Below are 19,920 nucleotides of genomic sequence, written 5' to 3' on the forward strand. Positions count from 1 at the left end.
CGTTACACGAGTACGGAAATTTTCCGACAAAGTCACGATGCTTGTCATTGCCGTCATTGTTGGGTGTATGTTTTCGGGTTTGGAGTGCTGTGGAGTTTTCATGTTGGAATGCTAGAAAACGTCTATTTTGCCTTTTATTTGGCCTGTACAGATGGTGTAAAAAGAAGAACATGTAAAATTGCATGCGCACCACTTTGCACGTTTACGTATACAAAATAGTAGGCCTATACGAATGTTGTTGTTGCGATTATGTATATATATTTCTTTCGATTTTCTACTACAAAGTCACAGTCTGATTATATAAGAAACAATGAGGCACTCACGTAGTGCAGGTGGGACTGTCGCCTGGGAGACAGCTGAAAAAATATTTACCTATAGTTATTACTTTTCAATAAAGAACCGTATAATAACAGTGACATCAACTGTCAAAAATGTATGTCCATATTTCAGTTACAAGCCGTCATACCTGTTGCAATGGAGAGATACGTGTATCTTAAAAATGCGTCGGTAAGAAAGCTAGCGTTTTGTTATTGCAAGCTGAATTTACCACAATCTAAAATGCATGAATTTATCTATTCTATTAAGATTGTTGCGATATGTACATGTATATATTGTGCATTATATTTGTAGTAGAAAATGTTTTCGTATTCCTTTGTTTCTTTACTTCTCCAGTACATCATTGACAGATAATTGTAGGTGATTCTTTGATTTGCTTACCGGGCGCGACTACAAGTGTTCTGTCATTTGATCATTACTACAGACGTCATCGTGGTAAAATATGACTGTACACGCTAAAACTACGACGAACACATAGACTCTAGATAGTAATAATTAATAATTGACTGTTCTGTAATTTGATTGACCTTTGATATCACGGCACCGGTATATAAAGACAGACGTGCCCTCTAGGAATCTTTCAGTTGCTTAACCTTTGAGATCACGACTACTAAAATGTGGTAAAATAATACTGAAGTGAACGTTAACTAAGACTACGGCGGACGCGTGGACTTGTGTTCTTCTATGTGATTGGCCTTTGTGACTATGACTACTACCGAAATGAGGCAACACGGTAGTACAGATAACTGAACTACGACGGGCGGGTCGACGAGTGTTCTGTCATTTGATTAACTTTTTAGGTTTCCCGGCTACTGTGAGGTCACCGTAGTAAAATGTGACTATACACGGCGTAAGCGCCCGTAAGCGTCGACTTGTGATTTTTTTTGCTTGACTTTTGAAGCTAGGGCTGGCTAGATGTGGCAACACGGTACTGTACATATTAGAACTACGACGGACGCGTCGACCAATGTTCTATCTTTGATCGACCTTTCATTGACCGGAAGGCGGCAACACGATGAAAATACATTGTACATGCTAAATCGAATGGGCCGACCCGTCGATTTTTTTTCTATTTGATTGATCTTTGAGGTCATGGTTACTGAAAGGTCGGATGGTGGCAACACTGGCGGTGCTATATACATGGTAAAACTATGACGAACACGTCAACTAGTGTTCTGTCATTTGACTGACCTTCAAGGTCACCGTGACCGAAATGCGTCAACACGATGAAAATACGCGCTAAATCGAACGCGTCGACCGGTGTTTTTTTATTTGGTTGACCTTAGGGTCATGCTAACTGAAAGGTCGGATGGTGACAACACAACACTGGCGGTACTATACAAGCTGAAACTACGACGTCAACTAGTGTTTTGTCATTCAATTGACCTTCAAGGTCACCGTGACCGAAATGTGACAACACGATGAAAATACATGCTAACACTACGAAGAACGTGTCGACAACGAACATAGATACCTGGGCCTTGAATCAAAATCATCAAAATCTAATAATAGTTAAGTTTTCATGTGAATGACGCAGTGATTTGATTGCAATTAGAGTGATATGTGGTATTTTGGGAACCCTACCATGCCCAACCCAAAATACGTACGCAATCGGAACCACACCTAGAACATTCTTGCCAAACAATAGAGCGTCATATCTTCATACAAAACGTCCAGAAAGGCGCCTATATTCACACCGAGATAGTACATTCCGTACATCTAAAACATTTAATAATCAATAGAAATCAGTAATAATCGATACACATGTAGCATAGACCCTATAAAATTATCACAACGCAGTAATTTGTAGTTCTTCGATTAAGTGTCGCTTCAACGTAATTCACATCCTAAAGTCTTTGTATACATTAGAATAGCACATCTTACGCACATGTAAATGGAAACGTTCACTTACAAGCGAATACTCTAACATCAGATACTACCCGCATAAATCTGTTGTGTGAGACCGTGTGATCAGATGAGGTACTCACCCATGTACACATTAGCCGCCAGAACGGCGCTGACAAGCCCGAGGGCACTCTTCATGTTGTACGCCGAACTCCAAACCCGGCTTTTTTTTTCCAAAAGTGAACGAAATCCGTTTCACAACTAGAAAAACTGATATCTTTGGCTCTCTAGAGAGGCACCGTGTGCCAAGGCGGACTTCGTCGGTGGCCGACTGACGCTCAGACTAGAGAAGGAGCGCGCAGAAATTCGCCGTGGACGGGCGCTGTCTCGTGTGAACGTCTGAACTTAACTACGTACCCGGTGAGACAAGATCAGAGCATGCACGCCCAAAAGTTAATTGGGCGTGGACCACAACTATGGTTTTGCAAAAAGTCGAAAAAATTAAGCCTGGCGACAGAACATAAGAGAGTGCATGGACATTTAACCTAGAAAAGAATTACGATATTTCTTTTTTTCCTAAGATTTAGCTTGGTTACCAAACCTATTTTAGATGCTGAGTCTCTTTCGTCCTCTCAGCTCCGCTTTCTGCGGAGAGGACGAAAGGGAATCGGCATCTTAAATAGGTTTGGTAACCAAGCTACCTAAAATGTAGGTCCGTTGCAAAACGTTTGTTCGTCCGATAGCTTTTTATCCGACCATGTGATTTACTAGGTATCTTGTTGGTAAAAAAACTCAGGTATCAATAAAGTGAAAAGCGCAGGCCATTCCCTGTACCGATCTGTACTGTCATTGGATTTACATCTTTTGTCCAAAAATCCACTTTTTACCAAACGTACAACGATACAGTCTTGACTTGTTGAGTCATGTCCATTGTAGCGTGCAGAATTGTGAATTAACGCTCATTACCGCCAAGCGCCAGGTGCGATAATTGAGGACGATCTTTTGCCCTTCTGTACGGTTACACCCAAAGTTGGGTTACACCCAAGTCTGCCCAAAGATGGGCATATGTTTTGGCGCGAACGATTATGATGTCAACGGTTACAAGGTTGGTGACATGGTGCAGGCATGGGATAGGTCAAACAATGCGGTAACTCGTTGTCTACATACGAATGTAGATCATATATACGAACGTAGACAGCGAAGTCACTCTGTACGTCACTCTATGTGTTGCACACGACGTTTCATTCGCCTGGGTGTCTAGTCTTTACAACCCAATTACGTAGTATTTGTACTTCATAGGTAAGCCTGGTATGTAGACTAGAAAAGCCTAGATTGCAATAGGGAGGGTCTTCCCCTGTTCAATGTGCTAAATCACTCATGAACAAATACTTAACTCAGCGTTAAATAGTGTAAGCGTTAATTATAGCCATAGCATTGGCAGAGAGTTAGTTGTCAGATAGTTGGTGGGGTTGGGAGCACTGCCTGTGTAGTAATGGTAGTGCCATGCCGGTCCTTACATATATAATACCCATTTACTACAACAGCGAACATCAGCCAACCACCGGCCAAACATGGCCGAACCTTCCGTCCACACTAGAATGTTTTAAGCATTCGCCGGGTGGAGCCGAAGAACCTCGCCGAACACTAGACAACCACAACCGACCCTGCTCCCGACCTACTCAAAATCATGGTTAGCGGGAGTTCGGGAGGCCATATTCAGCTATGTGTGACAGGGACATATCAGTCATACAAAAGATCAAGTGTGTAAAGATACCTTTGAACCCTGCAGCTATACATGCCATAGTAACTACCACTATTACGATGGTATTCCTACTATTGTCCGACAGATTCAGATAGCATTCCATAAGCATGACGTGACAGAGACTTCTGTGTGCGCTACTTATCTTTTACAGCATCTATGTACTGTAAATGATAATGGATAAAGAGACAATGAGTAGAACATGCCACTGCATTAGAATAGCTTACCAACGAGTTGTGAAAAAGATTAGTAATCGAAATGAGTTTATAACAACAAAGACGTCTGTGATATGTCTATTTATTTGAACATTATGAACATATGTAAGTGAATGTGTTAGCAACGTGAGAAACAGATTCCAAAGTCACAAAAATAGATAGGATAGAGTATTTTAGGTATAAACACGGTTTAACGTGAACATCAGACAGGAGTGGTTATCTACGATAACCAAGTATTCTGCGTTTGGACGGTTTTCTAGCTTAATTGATTATCAATTGCTTCAGGGTCAAATTAGTGTATCTAATAGGTCTGTAGTGCTGAATAAAGGCTGTGGAGGGCGGGGTTGTCCGACCGCTAATTATACGTTCGCCCGAAAGGCCGAAGACCTGTCACACCTCCATACATGGTGCTTCCATTTTAGACGTCACAATGTTAACTGCCAATTAACTTGAACGGCGCCCTATTGCGTAGCTTTGGGCTCTTCACGGGTAGGACAAAAGCCAGGTAGAGACGAGCCTCACTCACACAACCAGTCGTCCTACAGGGCACCAAGGGTGGAAGAGAACCTTCTAAATATATCTATATGTATAATTATCTCTGCAGGGGGACAGTTGACGCACGTACAACATATACTCGTACATGGTGCTGAGCCATGAGAAATTACATTCACAAAGTGGTTATGTCATGAACTCTAAATTCTCATACTGAGTATTAGCAACATAGTACACGAACAATCGCACTACCCGGTATAATACTAGTTCGAAAACTAACAAATGAAAGTGAACACTACTTCACCACGTATACAATAAAACAATAATCAGGAACTGAAATGCGTTTCGGGTAAATTGTCTAAAGTGTCTAACATTCTGCAGCCCATGTAGCTATTTTATCAGCTTTAACTGTGGCATGTTAAGCCCACGGGCTGCCAAATGTGAACAAAATTATTATTGTTATTTATTATTATTAAGACATTTCTCTATCTTTCTCTCTATATTGATATCTACGTATGAGAATTACGTTTGTCCTTTGAATTATCAATCGCTTAATAATAACTTTTGAAACAAGAGCGGCGACTGAGGTCCGTTTCGTCGCTAGGGGTTTCCGACGAAGTCTATTATGGCCACTTGGGACTCCGACCCCTTGGCCTTGTACATGTGTTGTTCGAGTGAGTGTCGTACGTAGAATAACCGCAAGGGGGATACGTGAAAAGAAACAAAAACAGACACAGTCAAACAAACGATTATGACTACCATGAAAGTTGCAAAATAGTGGAGAAATGTACGATATAATGATATGATTTTTAGAATGTTTTTATTCATATTTATTCTTTGGGGGCGGGGTGGGGCTGGACAAAAAGGAGTCCCCATATTTGATTCGAGAGTAGCAGCATATTTAGTCCTGACACGTTTTTGTGTCTCATTTACAAGGATTCATGACATCTTTGTTTCTAACTTCGTCTCTTCTAGTTTTGTGACATTTTTTTACAGATTATTTTCAAATCCTACCCAATGGCTCCTTCTGAGCAAAGATTGGACCAGAGTGCGATAAACGATAACTACCACCCTTCTGTCAGTTTTCGTAGGAAATCAATACTTAATGCTCGTGTGAGTGTCACCTACACAGTATGGCTTTACCTTACCTTTGGTTCGATGGGAGCCGCCATTGCTGCCGCCGGTGCATACGAAGTGCTGTTGACAAATGTTGTAATGTCACTGGGTACCTGTCCCTTTTCTTTTACACATATAAATAGTATCCCCGTTATTGTTGTAAATTTCTTGTTTTATTATAGCTTTTTATATGTTTTTTATTATAGCTTTTGGATCCTTCTAAGCTAGTTTTAGCTTTGTTGCAATATTTTATACTACATGCATCTTCAGGTGCTTTTAGCATAAAATCACCCACATAGAACAACATGAAAAACCTCAACGCCTCATCCACTTACCGCCGATCCACTACAGCAGTTTCTATATCATTATTCCATTTATTCGCCTCGGTTTCCCGTTGCATATTTTTTGTGTTTGTTTAAATGTATTGTTTAAACGGTGTATATAAGACAAACTTACTGTCTGCTGCAGCACAAGGCGATACAGCCCGCCAGGAGCAGGAGCCCGAGCAGACACAGCAGCGCCGCCAGCGCAGCGACAGGGATACCGAGCCCGCCGCCAGCTGAGGGATCAGTCAAAATTATAGAAAATCTCATCGACTTTACCCATAACTATTGTCTTGTGTATAATGGAACAAGACCTAAAATACAGTATGCGTTACAAGTTACATTGGAGGTCATACTTTATATATGCTGCAACTCTAGACACAATGAACCAGTAATACCTAGCTTCAGTGTACAGTGAAGCAGTCATATTTGCCCTGATGACGGTCATCGAAACGTCGGATCTTGGAAGAGTTAAACAGGTGGTTGTGAATAAAGAATTTTTGATATTCAATCATTCAGCGTAGTTTTCTCACCTGCTTCATCGACCGCACAACACGCTATTACACATTAACATCGCTTGAGCTGTGCGGACCTTACTGCCTTCTATACGCATTATTAAGAGTACTAGTAGTTTTCTCACCCGCTCCTCCGACTGCCGTGCACGTTGGCACGTCGTCAGTCCACGTGCCGTCCGCCTGGCAGGTGATGCGGGTCACCCCGTTCAGAGTGAAGCCGTCGTCACAGCTGAAGTCCACGTCGCCGCCCTGGAAAGACGTGCCGCGCCGGGACCCGTTTGTCGGTGCTCCCGGGTCCTCGCAATGTGTGCCTGTAACATGGGTACATTCAAGTCCATGCTAACTTTAGACGAAAGGCCCCAAACCTTTAGTGGTCTGATACGTGATTGAGTTGGAACTTCTTAAATCATCAGTTTAATAACACCGTAATGCCACGGCATTGACAACTTGTGAATCTTTTGTTTCTGTCGAGATTTCTAGATCTTTGACTGGTAGAAATAATTAATTGATGCAAAAAAATAATAATTTGGACAAATTAAAAAAATTTCAATTGCTTAACTCAATATAAAAACCAACATTTTAATTGTTACAAACACGCTACACTGTGGCCCCAGATTTACCATTAGCCATTGTAAAGTGAATATCTAAACATCACCTCCACTAAACCACTGTTCTAGCCTGTTTGTTGCAGCCGTGGCGCTCTGTTGCCCACCGGTAACGTACAGAACCTTCTGGGGGTCGTCCGTGATCATCTCCAGTCTCCCCTGGTCCACGTTGTCTCCTATGCCGATAGCGAATATGGAGATGTTCTCGTGCCGAACGGACTGAGCGGCGAACTCCATGGCGTCGTCAGACCGCCCGTCTGTCACTAGGACCAGCGCGTCGGGACTGCCCGGCCGGTTGCCGCTGGTGGAGGCAAAGCTATCCTGCAATTGAAAGGTATGTAGTCATAGTCAAGTAACCTCCTATCCTTCCATCTCTGGCGATGGTGAGAGCACTCTTGAATGTGTCATGGTGGGCTGCGTCTTGTACATGTTTTGTCATGTTCATATTTTGTTATAAATGCACTTTTCCCTGTTTGGAGACGGCGCGTATACAAGTTTTAACTTGTCCTCGTATGTTTCTTTGTGTATGTTTCATGAATTAAAGGCAGGGTCACATACACAAAAGAAACTTAACATATCAACGACAATAACACTCTGCGACTTCGACAAATCACGTCCATCGATATCACGTCCTTCTAATTAGGTAAAGTACACTGCTATGTTTCGTCCTTGACTTGTGTAGGTCTACTTAGAGTAAATGAGACAACAATACCTGTCGGGCAGCATCCATGGCATTTCCTACGAAGCTTCCTCCGCCAAGTTGCTGGATCCCCCGTATGGCGTCTAGAACCTCCTCCTTCTCAGAGAAGTCGTTCAGGTCGAACTCCTTCCGGGTGATGTCGCTGAACTGCATGAGGCCGTAGCGAGTGTTGCCCTGGGGGTCCTGTCGACGGTTTATGTTAAAAAATTGTTATGGGTGAAAGCGTTTAGTATATTTTAAAATGTTTGGACATGAAGTAATATTTGAGGATTATCTTGAAAGTTCATCTGTGTTGGTAGAAGTCATTATGAAAGAAGTCATTTGGGTGAGTCCAATTTCTTGTGTTGGCAATTACAGTTCACATTTGTAATATTTGAGAATGTTTGTCGTGGGCAGAAAACGGCTCCATCACAACAGAAACTCTAACCATGGATTTCAGTCCATCTGATTCACTGCGCAGTGAATCAGACGTCTAACGAAGGTCGACGAGATCGACTAAAATCCATGGTGAGTGTTTCTGTTGTGTTGAAACAAAGCAATAAAGTATCATGTAACAGATCACCTGCCGACGACTGACGATGTTCTGGATTATAGTCTTTGCCGAGGCGAAGTCAGGCCCGTCCAGACTGCCGGAGCTGTCCACCAGGAACACGACGTCCCAGCCAACATCACGGTCACGGGCGTCAGGATCTGTTCGGGTAAAACCATTAGTACCTGTTACGCTGATGAAGGTTAGACATCCAGGTAAACAATATTCAAAGACAAATCAAACTCTACTACTGGATAAATTACGGAGAATTCGAGTGACTCTTAAAATTGTGATTTCCCATCCAATTCCATCAACTTCCGTCAAGTGTTTTATGCCTTTCAGACAACGTGTGTTCATATTTGAATTTAGCGCTTTATACCATGAATGATATTCAATGAAGATTATTGTTATTAATGGAAAGCTAGAGGATTTAAAAAATTTGAATTACATGTCATCAAAAGAAAAAAACGATTCAGTTTGTGTATATGCTCTTTACATACTAATTGTTTCTTGAATAGGTTTTACCTTCGCAGCGATGGGAGTCGATGGTTGCTACACACTGCAGTCCGCTTGGGCACGGGTTAGGGCTGCATGGATCACCCACTAGAAAATGATATGTCGTCAATTGATATCTTGTCCTATTCAACTGCTTAAGCACTGTATGTATTTCCATGTCTGATCGACTGTCAGATAGACAATGACAATATAATGTTTACTAAACAAAAGGCATTTCGTTCATCAGTTACTTATAGAATGGTAAGCAGTGTGTAGTCGACTTCACATCTAGTACACAAGGCACGCTGAATAGACCGATCCTGATGATCAACCACATAACAATTGCAATGGCAATTTGTGGTTAGACCAATGAGAGAGTGGCTGCATGTCCGTCAGGTGTTTTGTGTCTTTATTGTGCGTTACTATCTTTTGCGTTTCTCAGATCGTCTGAGGGGAATTCCAATACGTATAAAGATTGATGAATAGATAAATAAAGCTTACATCTGCAGAGCGGAGCATCTCCAGACCACCTGCCGTCTTCTTGACACCTGATGCGTGCGTCCCCAACGACGGCATAACCATCATTGCAGCTGTAGTCCACCTGCCCGCCTTGGAAGAAGGAACCGCGTCTGATGCCGTTCAGCGGCATGCCTGGATCCCTGCATTCCACAGCTACAGAGAAGACAAAATTGCATGATTACAAAAAATTTTCCCTTTATTTATTCATTAGCTTTAATCCGTTCCAACCGTTGAATGGGTTTGCAATGCATCATAGCAAAAGTAAACGTCCCATCCTATAATTATTTTGAATGTTGAAACATTCAGCGACAAGACCAAGTTTTAAGAAACATGATACAATGATATAAAAGGCCTCTGTATATTGGTGTGTATAAGATGCCATGTCAAAATCTATTTTATAAACATCTGCAATTGACACTATATGCTACGTAGTTATCGCAATTACATGTCCTTTCCTCCAGAAATATCATCAAAATCTAGGAGCCCAAATCAACGAAAAAAAAGGACTTGCGATAGGTTTTCACCTCTGTTTAACCAGTTGACGAGTTTGGTGTTGGCACCGGGCAGAGCATCATCGTCAGGGACAGGAAGAACCTTCTCCGGATCTCCAGCGATGCCCTGTAACGTTTCTCTGTCCAGGTCGTCTCCAACGCCGATGACGAAAACATTGACGCCCTTTTGCCGAGTCGACAAGGAGGGGAAAGAAATGTCGTCACTTGACTTTCCGTCCGTCAAGACGACCAGCGCGTCCGGAACACCTTCTCTGTTTCCATTGCTCGGGGCAAAGCTGATCTGCAACGATAACATTTGACGGAGTCAGGCAACTTCATTCCCCTCTGTAGTCTGCAGTCGTTCATTCGCAAAAGACATAAATGTAGGTAAAGCAATCACATAGATACATAAGAAATATATCATATAGATACATATGCGCATGCTTGCCATATATACCAGAATTCACTCCAATATAATGATAAAGGACAAAATTCAATCATACATTGACATATGAATATAGGACAGTATATAAGACATTGCCTGTAATAATAAGTCTTAGAAATTCGTCCCCAAAATGCACAAGTGCATGGTCACATCCCTTACTACAAAATCTACATAAAGAGATTGTCAAAATACAGTGAATCATACCGTCCTGGTGTGATCAATGGCTTCTCCGGTAAACGTTGCCCCACCGAGGTAGCTGAGGTCATCGATGGCTTCTGATATCTTCATCTTATTTTCGTAATCTTTCAGAAAGACTACGTCACTAGGGGTGTCACTGTACTGTACCAGACCGATGCGCGTGGCTTCGGTGGAGAGTGGTAAGCCATCCACTATGTCTTTGGCGTATTGCTTCACTTTTTCGAAGTTGGACTGCCCCAAGCTTGTCGAACTGTCCAGAAGGAGGATCAGGTCCCAGCCGCCATGGTTGAGTCTGTCTCTAATTCTGACACGAGTCGTGAAACCTGTGGAAAATGGATCACATTTCGTCATCAGAATTAGCAGGTATTCTCGGGTCAGTTGCGGTCAAATCGCGAGTACTCTGACAAATATACTGGCACTCTACGCTGTATAAATATGACGGAAATAAATAAATACTGATACGTTATAAAGCAATTGTTTTTCATCCTACTCGTTATCTTTATCAATAGTAGCTAGGACGATACTGAACTACGATCTACGATGTTATAATTAATCAAAATGGCTTGTCGTAACTGGCATATTTTTCTCGTTTGATGATTGACGCTAAAGGCACATTCTCATTGTACAGTGTCTAGAAACACACATATAGGCAAGTTTTACACGTTATGGAACATTTATAGTGTGAATGAAAAAATGGGTTATATCAACCACTAGCACTAGAATTACATGGAATCTCTGCCCAGGTGGCTGTATGCGCGAGTGGAGAACATATGCAAATGCAACGTGATGCACTGACCTGCCGGGCGAGTAACTGGAATCGTCGGTCGGAAAGCTGTGGAAGACGTCAGAATTGTTCATTATTCGGACATTAGATCCTTTATCACCATTGACAGATTGTTAAATACACGATTAACATTTCAGATTACAGAAATTGTAGTCAAATCCCGGGTAGAATTCTTCTAATAGTCAACTATTTCCAAAGCTGAAATGCACAGCGATAATGGCCTGTTGCGTAAGATGTTTTTATTATATTAAGATGCCAAATCTAACTTACCACATGTGGGACCCCAGTATCCATTGGAACATTGACAGCGGTAGGAATTAACAGTCTGAAAACATTGTCCTCCATTCTGACATGGATTGGGGCTACATGGACCGCCAACTGTAAGACAATTCAATAGGGGACAAGGTTATCCATTCGTTTGTACCGAGTTTACTGTTGCTCTTCAGGACCGACAATGTACAACCGGTGAAATGTCAGTATTGATGTGATGAGACCTAAAAAACACAAACCTACCTCTGCAAACGGGAACATCGCTACTCCACGTACTCCACTGACATGTGATGGAGGTTTCACCGACAAGAGTGTAACCGTCGTGACAGCTGAAGTCCACCTGTCCTCCCTGGTAGAATGTGCCCTGTCGGATGCCATCTGTTGGTGCACCTGGATCTCCACAGTAAGCCGCTAGAATGATAAATCGTAGTAAATCAACTAAGAATGCAGGCTCTCGTACATACAAAGTTTACGATGGTTGTCGCCGTTACAAACCATTGTAATCAAAGAACATTGTTCGTATTGCAAATACATTTAGGCACCCAAATTTCGTACAGATACTGCGATGTATTAACCACTAAAGTAGACAGTAACGGTTCATGGATACATGAGAGGGTTAAGAAAACTAACCTCTGCACAGCCATCTCTTCAACGATTTAATGACCTGGGCGCGAGATCCCGGGTCCGAAACTTGAAGAACGTTTTGCGGATTTCCTGCGATTTGATCCAACGTGTCCCTGTCCACTGTTGTTCCCATACCAATTGCAAAGACTGTTATGCCCTGGTGTCTGGCAGACTGAGCGGCGTACGCCACGGGATCAAAGGACACGCCGTCAGTCAGTACGACCAACGCATCGGGGCGGTTGGCGCGGTTCCCACTGTCCGCTCCGAAGGATACCTGTAATTGAGGAACAAATAAAAGATATGAGGAAGCCGAAAGTACCACAGTATGTTAGCTTTCTATGTATATTTCAGGTATGAATTTCAACAATAAAGTAATAACTGTACAATAAAGGTCTTCATCCTTATTAAATTTTCTGCAAGTTTTAGCAAATTCCTCTTTGGTTGTTTATGTACCTAGTGAGCATATTGTATCGAAAAGAAAAGCCTATTCCAGATAGATTTCAACAGACCTCGACAACAAATATTCAAGCCATTTTCAATGAAATAAAAGACGTGAACAGGAAAAGAAACTGTTAACTACAAAATCCTTTGCGAACCTGTCGAGCAAAGTGGATTGCTCTTCCCGTGTAGGTGCCTCCACCTAGATAGTTGATGTTGTCAACAGCAGAGAGGATATCAGCCTTGGTCTGATACTGGTTGAGGTTGAACGCCGTCTGCTGGTTTTCGTTGTACTGCACCAGTCCTATGTGGGTAACACCGTCGCTGTCAATGAGCCCGGCGATTGTCTCTCTGGTGAAGCTCTTGGCATCAAGGAAGGACTGATCCACGCTTCCAGAGCTGTCCAGAAGGAAGACCAGGTCCCAACCCTCTCGGTCCAGGCGGTCACAGGGCTCCTCTACAGAAAACATCGGTCACGTTGCTTGGAAGGTAATATTAGAGGCCGGCATGCTAGGGCCAATAATTTAGTTAAGGAATTCCACAACTGCGAACGTAAAATAACTATGATAAAGCATATGGTGTAAATCTAGAAGATGACTAAACATTGGTAAAGAATTCCTGTACGCACCTCTGCAATCTGGAACTGGCTCGCTCCATGTCCGGTCAGCTTGGCAGGTAGTACTGGACGCTCCGTCTAGTTGATATTCCTCGTTACAAGTGAAGTGCACCACGTCCTGATATGAGTTGGCGCCGATAGGACGTAATGTTCCAAATGCTGGGGCTATTAATGACGGGCACTGAACAGCTATAAACATAAATGTGATACACAGTGTCAATAACTACATGTATAGTTCTGACCATTTATTAGATATCAAATGAAACACCAATGCAATAGTGCAAAGGAAAAAAAATAGTATAGATACTTCATCAGTTATCTTACGTTGGCAAGTTGGAATAGGAGCAGTCCATGTTTGGTCCGCCTGGCACGTCACACTAGAGGCTCCGTTCAGTCCGTATCCCTGGTCACAGGTGAACGTCACCACGTCCTGGTAGGAGTTCGCTCCAACTGGACTCAGAGCTCCATCTACTGGGGCTGCCAGTGCAGAACATTGTCGGCCTGAAACGATAGCACAACTTTACCCATAAACCATGTGGGAATCTACGTTGTTACATTGCGTAAGAGGCCAAGATATTGACCCTGGGTGCTTTTTTCGATCATTTAAACATGTATCGAGTAAGATTCGCTAAATCATGTTAAGATGTCAATTTCAAATGAATCATACGCTGGCAGGTTGGAATGGGGCCACTCCACGTTTGGTCCGCCTGGCACGTCAATCTGGAGGCTCCACTTAGTCTGTAACCCTGATTACAGGTGAACGTCACCACGTCCTGGTAGGAGTTCGCTCCGGCGGGACTCAGAGCTCCATTTACTGGAGCCGTCAGAGTCGGACAAGGCAACGCTAGAAGCAGAAAAACGTAATGAGAATCTCAAGAGTAAGAGGTTCAGTATCTTGAAGTCCAAACAACTATAATGTCATATTTTTCAGGCATTATATTCGAAGGAAAAGCTATTTTCTTAGCTTAAAATATAAGTACCTCTGCATGTTGGAACTGGTTCGCTCCATGTTTGGTCCAACTGGCATATGGTGCTAGACGCTCCGTCCAGTCTGTAACCCTGGTTACAGGTGAACGTCACGACGTCCTGGTAGGAGTTCGCTCCGGCAGGATTTAGAGCTCCATTGGCTAGTTGGGTCAGCGTCGGACATCGTCGGGCTAAAACATGATAGAATGAATGAATGAACAAATAATTGAATGAATGAATGAACATATTTTTTTACATTTGAATAATATGCGCTTGACATTTGGTTGTAGAGTGCAGTCGATTGTAGACGCAAAGGGCAAGATTCAAAACACATTCAGTCACAATATCAACGTTTAAATACATCTTACGTTGGCACGTTGGAACTGGTTCGCTCCATCTTTGGTCAGCCTGGCAAGTCACACTAGAGGCTCCGTTTAGATTGTATCCCTGGTCACAGGTGAACGTCACCACGTCCTGGTAGGAGTTCGCTCCGGCGGGACTCAGAGCTCCATTTGATGGGGGTGATAGAGTCGGACACTGCCCGCCTAAACCGGTGGTAAAACATACGTCAAGAACTCTTAACTGTCAATGGGGTATGCTCTAAAGATACTCCAAACGATCACCTACAGAAAATGGCTATTTGCCTTTTTTCAAACATTTGCAAAAAGAGAGGCTTGTTCTCTGACGCGATTCATAGCAAATCGTTGAGTAAGATTTGATACACATTACTTTGTCAAGGGAGTTACAAATATTGAGTTCAAGTACATCTTACGTTGACAGTTTGGAACAGGACCGCTCCATGTTTGGTCCGCCTGGCACCTCAAACTAGAAGTTCCCTCCAGTCTGTACCCCTGGTTACAGGTAAATGTCACCACGTCCTGGTAGGAGTTCGCTCCGGTAGGACTCAGAGCTCCATTTACTGGGGCCGTCAGAGTTGGACATGGCAATGCTAACACAAAAAGAAAACATTAAAAGGGGATGTATAGAGAACACTGTAATCAGTTAAGTACATCGTGATTAGAATTTAAAACAACTATAGTTTGTGTTTGATATTTACATACATTGCAGTCATTGAAACATTTTCTTAATGAAACCTAACAAACGTACCTCTGCATGTTGGAACAGGTTCGCTCCATGTTAGGTCCAACTGGCACGTTATCCTGGAGGCTCCGTCCAGTCTGTACCCCTGGTTACACGTAAACGTAACCACGTCCTGGTAGGAGTTCGCTCCGACGGGACTTAGAGCCCCATTAGGTAGTGATGCCAGCCTTGGGCATTGTCGAGCTGAAAGAATAATCCAAATATAGTTAGCATCAGGAACTCTTTGGAAATATATATGTTATTATGACATAGTAGTTTATATTGAGTTTATTGTTGACTTAATTCACTCGCAATGAAATACATGGCGGCGTCATCTGCTGTTCTGCACAGACACTGAATTGCGCACTCTAGGCATCTTAACATTATCATTGGATCTTTATTGCATGTTCATTCCCGGGGGGATAAATGCAGGGATGTACAATGTACAATGTACTAGAACGAAGTAACAACGATCAAATAAAAGGCTAGCATCTTAAGTATCATTACAAGTAATTCAAAACATGTATAAAATTACATTAAAAGAAATTAAAGAATATGGAACATTTCTTAATACTTAGGCTGTAATAATTGATGTAATAATTAATGTATTGCTGTTGGGAGATTTTAACAGGCGTATTTATTCAATAGGTGAGTAAAGTATGGAATTGGACTGTTTTTTTATAGCGGTTGGGTTTAGCCAATGGGATACAGAGTTATCGGGAACTTTTCAGTTTTTTCTGCTGAATTTCAGTTACAAAACATATCCTGATATGGATTGTTTGGGGAATTATAAACAACACAGTTAGCTAGGACATGTCCTACCGCGCGCTAATGTATTTCCATTTTAGAACATTAGAAAATTTCGTCGCTGGTCATCAATACAGCTTCTGAAGCAGATGTACGAAGTAAGGTTCGACAGACATTGCTCAACAATATTAATTCTAAACACATCTTACGTTGGCAAGTTGGAACAGGTGCACTCCATGTTTGGTCCGCCTGGCACGTCACACTAGAGGCTCCGTTCAGTCCGTATCCCTGGTCACAGGTGAACGTCACCACGTCCTGGTAGGAGTTTGCTCCGGTAGGGCTCAGAGCTCCATTTATTGGAGCAGTTAAAGTTGGGCATTGTCCAGCTGGAACGATAATCAAAGTTATGAGGTCATTAGGAATTTAATATACTATATGTGTTTTACACATCAAAGGGATATCCTACAGCCAATGACTATTTGCCCATTTTCGTTTGAAAGATGCGCCCTACTCATACAGTGCAGAAAGTAAAGTTCGGTTCATTTACAAGAGACCGCTTTAACATCTTACGTTGGCAGGTTGGAATTGTGCCGCTCCATGTTTGATCCGCCTGACACGTCACTCTGGAGGCACCGTCAAGTGCGTATCCCTGGTCACAGGTGAACGTCACCACGTCCTGGTAGGAGTTCGCTCCGGCAGGACTCAAAGCTCCATTTACTGGGGCCGACAGAGCCGAGCATTGCAACGCTAAAACAAAAAAAGAACATTGTAATAATGATGAGTAAAATACTATATAACTAGCTAGTTTAATACCTACAAAAATCAAAGCAACAATTTGACATTTTGTATGCTCTCTATTTGCTTGGAAAACTTTTTAATAAAAACCTATCTACATCTACGTACCTCTGCATGTTGGAACCGGTTCGCTCCATGTTTGGTCCTGTTGGCACGTCGTACTAGACGCTCCGTCCAGTCTGTATCCCTGGTTACAGGTGAACGTCACCACGTCCTGGTAGGAGTTTGCTCCGGTGGGACTCAGAGCTCCATTAGATAGTTGGGTTAGCGTCGGACATTGTCGAGCTAGTTAAACGGTGGTACGGTTTTTATCATAAACTTTAAACAACTTTATTTGCAAAATCATGCCCGAAGGCTAAATGCTTTTACAATCAAGTATACTACTCATTGCAATACAGCAATAGAAGACAGGAAACAACTGTCTGGAAAAACTTCATAAACCATTTAGGAATCTATTGTTTTACGATAAATAATTAGATATCAATCAGGGCATATGCAAAACAATTAAGTAAAACTTGATAAACACCACTTTTACAACATCACTTCAAGTACACCCTACGTTGGCAAGTTGGAACAGGTTCACTCCAAACAACCTCTTACAGCCAGAAGTAGACATTGGATAACAATAATAATGTTTTAACCCATCTTACGTTGGCATGTTGGAACAGGTGCACTCCATGTTTGGTCCGCCTGACACGTCACACTGGAGGCTCCGTTCAGTCCGTATCCCTGGTTACAGGTGAACGTCACCACGTCCTGGTAGGAGTTCGCTGCGGCAGGACTCAGAGCTCCATTTACTGGGGCCGTCAGAGTTGGACATGTCAACCCTACAACCAAGAAACATTTTCAAAAGGCTATCAAAAATACAATGTAATCTGTTTATTAATTCAGTATCAAAAATTAAAATAAGTATTTAAAATTTTGTATGCATTGTATTCAAAGACAAAACCTAAGTAGGCACCTCTGCAAGTTGGAACAGGTGCACTCCATGTTTGGTCCGCCTGGCACGTCACACTGGAGGCTCCGTTCAGTCCGTATCCCTGATCACAGGTGAACGTCACCACGTCCTGGTAGGAGTTCACTCCGGCAGGACTCAGAGCTCCATTTACTGGAGCCGTCAGAGTCGGACATTCTAGGGCTAAAGCGATGGCATAAATTTAGTCCGCAATAATTTAAACAATATCTACTTTTTGAAATGGACGATAGGTGTCTTACAGTACCACCAACATGTACTGTTGATGTTTTTCTTTCGAAATGACGCGTCCTTGCAATCTTATACAATATGTCACGAGAAATAGACAGTAATTTTTGATACAACATTGCTTTACAATATTAGTGCTAGATCAAATTACCTTGGCAGTTTGGAACAGGTTCGCTCCATGCTTGGTTCGCCTGGCACGTTGTCCTCGAGGCTCCGTCTAGTTCATATCCTTGGTCACAGGTGAACGTCACCACGTCCTGGTAGGAGTTCGCTCCTGCAGGACTCAGAGCTCCATTTACTGGGGCCGTCAGAGTCGGGCATCGTCCGGCTAAAATGACATTCATGAACCCATTAGGAATCCTACCTAGTATTTTTAGATACCCCAAGTAATTCTATTTACAACAAATTACAAACTGCCTTTTTTTTTCAAACATTTGAAAGATACGCACTTGTCATTTGATGCGATGTACGACGAGGATGTATCAAATAACATTTGACACTCGTTACGTATACTTAACAATACCAGTTTTAAAGACGGCTTACGCTGGCATGTTGGAACAGGCGCACTCCATGTTTGGTCCGCCTGACACGTCACACTGGAGGCTCCGTTCAGTCCGTATCCCTGGTTACAGGTGAACGTCACCACGTCCAGGTAGGAGTTCGCTCCCGTAGGACTCAGAGCTCCATTTACTGGAGCCGTCAGAGTTGGACATGGCAAAGCTGAAACCAAGAGACATTAAAAAAAGATATGAATAGGATAAATTTTGTAACCATATTAGTACCATGTCAAAGCCAAATCTGGTATTCGACATTATGCGTGTGCGTGTGACATTCGACATCTATAGGACCCTAGGTACGTACGTCTGCATGTTGGAACAGGTTCGCTCCATGTTTGGTCCACCTGGCACGTTGTACTGGAGGCACCGTCTAGTCTGTAACCCTGGTCACAGGTGAACGTCACCACGTCCTGGTAGGAGTTCGCTCCGGTTGGACTAAGAGCTCCGTTGGGTATTGGTGTTAGTGTCGGACATTCTTGAGCTAGTGGAAAGATAGTACACCTCTAGTTTTGAAGCATTTCGATATCTATATTTGTTCTTAAAATCAACCAACAATATCCAACAATAGTGATAACTGTTTGTCGTATTTTTATCGATCATTACAATGCTTAAACCTTACCATGTGGTACAAAATATATATCTAGAAAAAGGGATCTAAAGGATGATTTGGTACAAATTGTTTTCTAGCATCAATTTGAAACACATCTTACGTTGGCAGCCTGGAACAGGTGCACTCCATGTTTGGTCCGCCTGGCACGTCACACTAGAGGCTCCGTTCAGTCCGTATCCCTGGTTACAGGTGAACGTCACCACGTCCTGGTAGGAGTTCGCTCCGGCAGGACTCAGAGCTCCATTTTGGGGGGCCGATAGAGTTGGACATGCCAACGCTAAAACAAAAATTATCGTAAAGAAGCTGGCTAGAACACAGAAGTAACCAGTATGTTAGTTCAGTGTTGACAATCAAAACAACTATTGGACGTTTTGAATGCATTGTGTTCAAAGACAAAACCTTTTCTGAAAGCCTATGCACGGACCTCTACAAGTTGGAACAGGTGCACTCCATGTTTGGTCCGCCTGGCACGTCACACTAGAGGCTCCGTTCAGTCCGTATCCCTGATCACAGGTGAACGTCACCACGTCCTGGTAGGAGTTCGCTCCGGCAGGACTCAGAGCTCCATTTACTGGGGCCGTCAGAGTTGGACATGTCAACCCTACAACCAAGAAACATTTTCAAAAGGCTATCAAAAATACAATGTAAT

At 42.7% G+C, this 19,920-nt stretch overlaps 2 protein-coding genes across 2 annotated transcripts in view; both read right to left on the minus strand.

Annotated features, from left to right (window-relative positions):
* Window positions 1-2,585, minus strand: part of LOC109471796 (sushi, von Willebrand factor type A, EGF and pentraxin domain-containing protein 1-like) — a 30,108-nt gene extending 27,523 nt beyond the window's left edge. The window contains exons 1-2 of the mRNA XM_019771150.1: window positions 2,325-2,585; window positions 324-356 (exon numbers count right to left, since the gene is read on the minus strand). Of these exons, the coding sequence (XP_019626709.1) occupies window positions 324-356; window positions 2,325-2,379 (88 nt within the window). The 5' untranslated portion in view covers window positions 2,380-2,585. The remainder of the gene's footprint in view (window positions 1-323; window positions 357-2,324) is intronic.
* Window positions 2,586-4,228: 1,643 nt separating this feature from the next.
* Window positions 4,229-19,920, minus strand: part of LOC109471797 (sushi, von Willebrand factor type A, EGF and pentraxin domain-containing protein 1-like) — a 36,428-nt gene continuing 20,736 nt past the window's right edge. Inside the window, exons 12-34 of the mRNA XM_019771151.1 lie at window positions 15,389-15,565; window positions 15,054-15,230; window positions 14,650-14,826; window positions 14,296-14,472; window positions 13,983-14,159; window positions 13,640-13,816; window positions 13,328-13,504; window positions 12,858-13,156; window positions 12,268-12,535; window positions 11,881-12,048; window positions 11,638-11,745; window positions 11,380-11,415; window positions 10,590-10,906; window positions 9,974-10,241; window positions 9,432-9,602; window positions 8,961-9,038; window positions 8,469-8,596; window positions 7,919-8,089; window positions 7,257-7,527; window positions 6,727-6,912; window positions 6,220-6,322; window positions 5,796-5,844; window positions 4,229-5,301 (exon numbers count right to left, since the gene is read on the minus strand). Coding sequence (XP_019626710.1) covers window positions 5,248-5,301; window positions 5,796-5,844; window positions 6,220-6,322; window positions 6,727-6,912; window positions 7,257-7,527; window positions 7,919-8,089; window positions 8,469-8,596; window positions 8,961-9,038; window positions 9,432-9,602; window positions 9,974-10,241; window positions 10,590-10,906; window positions 11,380-11,415; window positions 11,638-11,745; window positions 11,881-12,048; window positions 12,268-12,535; window positions 12,858-13,156; window positions 13,328-13,504; window positions 13,640-13,816; window positions 13,983-14,159; window positions 14,296-14,472; window positions 14,650-14,826; window positions 15,054-15,230; window positions 15,389-15,565 — 3,914 coding nt within the window. The 3' untranslated portion in view covers window positions 4,229-5,247. The remainder of the gene's footprint in view (window positions 5,302-5,795; window positions 5,845-6,219; window positions 6,323-6,726; window positions 6,913-7,256; window positions 7,528-7,918; window positions 8,090-8,468; window positions 8,597-8,960; window positions 9,039-9,431; window positions 9,603-9,973; window positions 10,242-10,589; window positions 10,907-11,379; window positions 11,416-11,637; window positions 11,746-11,880; window positions 12,049-12,267; window positions 12,536-12,857; window positions 13,157-13,327; window positions 13,505-13,639; window positions 13,817-13,982; window positions 14,160-14,295; window positions 14,473-14,649; window positions 14,827-15,053; window positions 15,231-15,388; window positions 15,566-19,920) is intronic.

The sequence above is a fragment of the Branchiostoma belcheri genome, unplaced genomic scaffold (assembly GCF_001625305.1).
Source record: "Branchiostoma belcheri isolate BF01 breed outbred unplaced genomic scaffold, Haploidv18h27 scaffold26, whole genome shotgun sequence".
Lineage (NCBI taxonomy): Eukaryota > Metazoa > Chordata > Leptocardii > Amphioxiformes > Branchiostomatidae > Branchiostoma > Branchiostoma belcheri.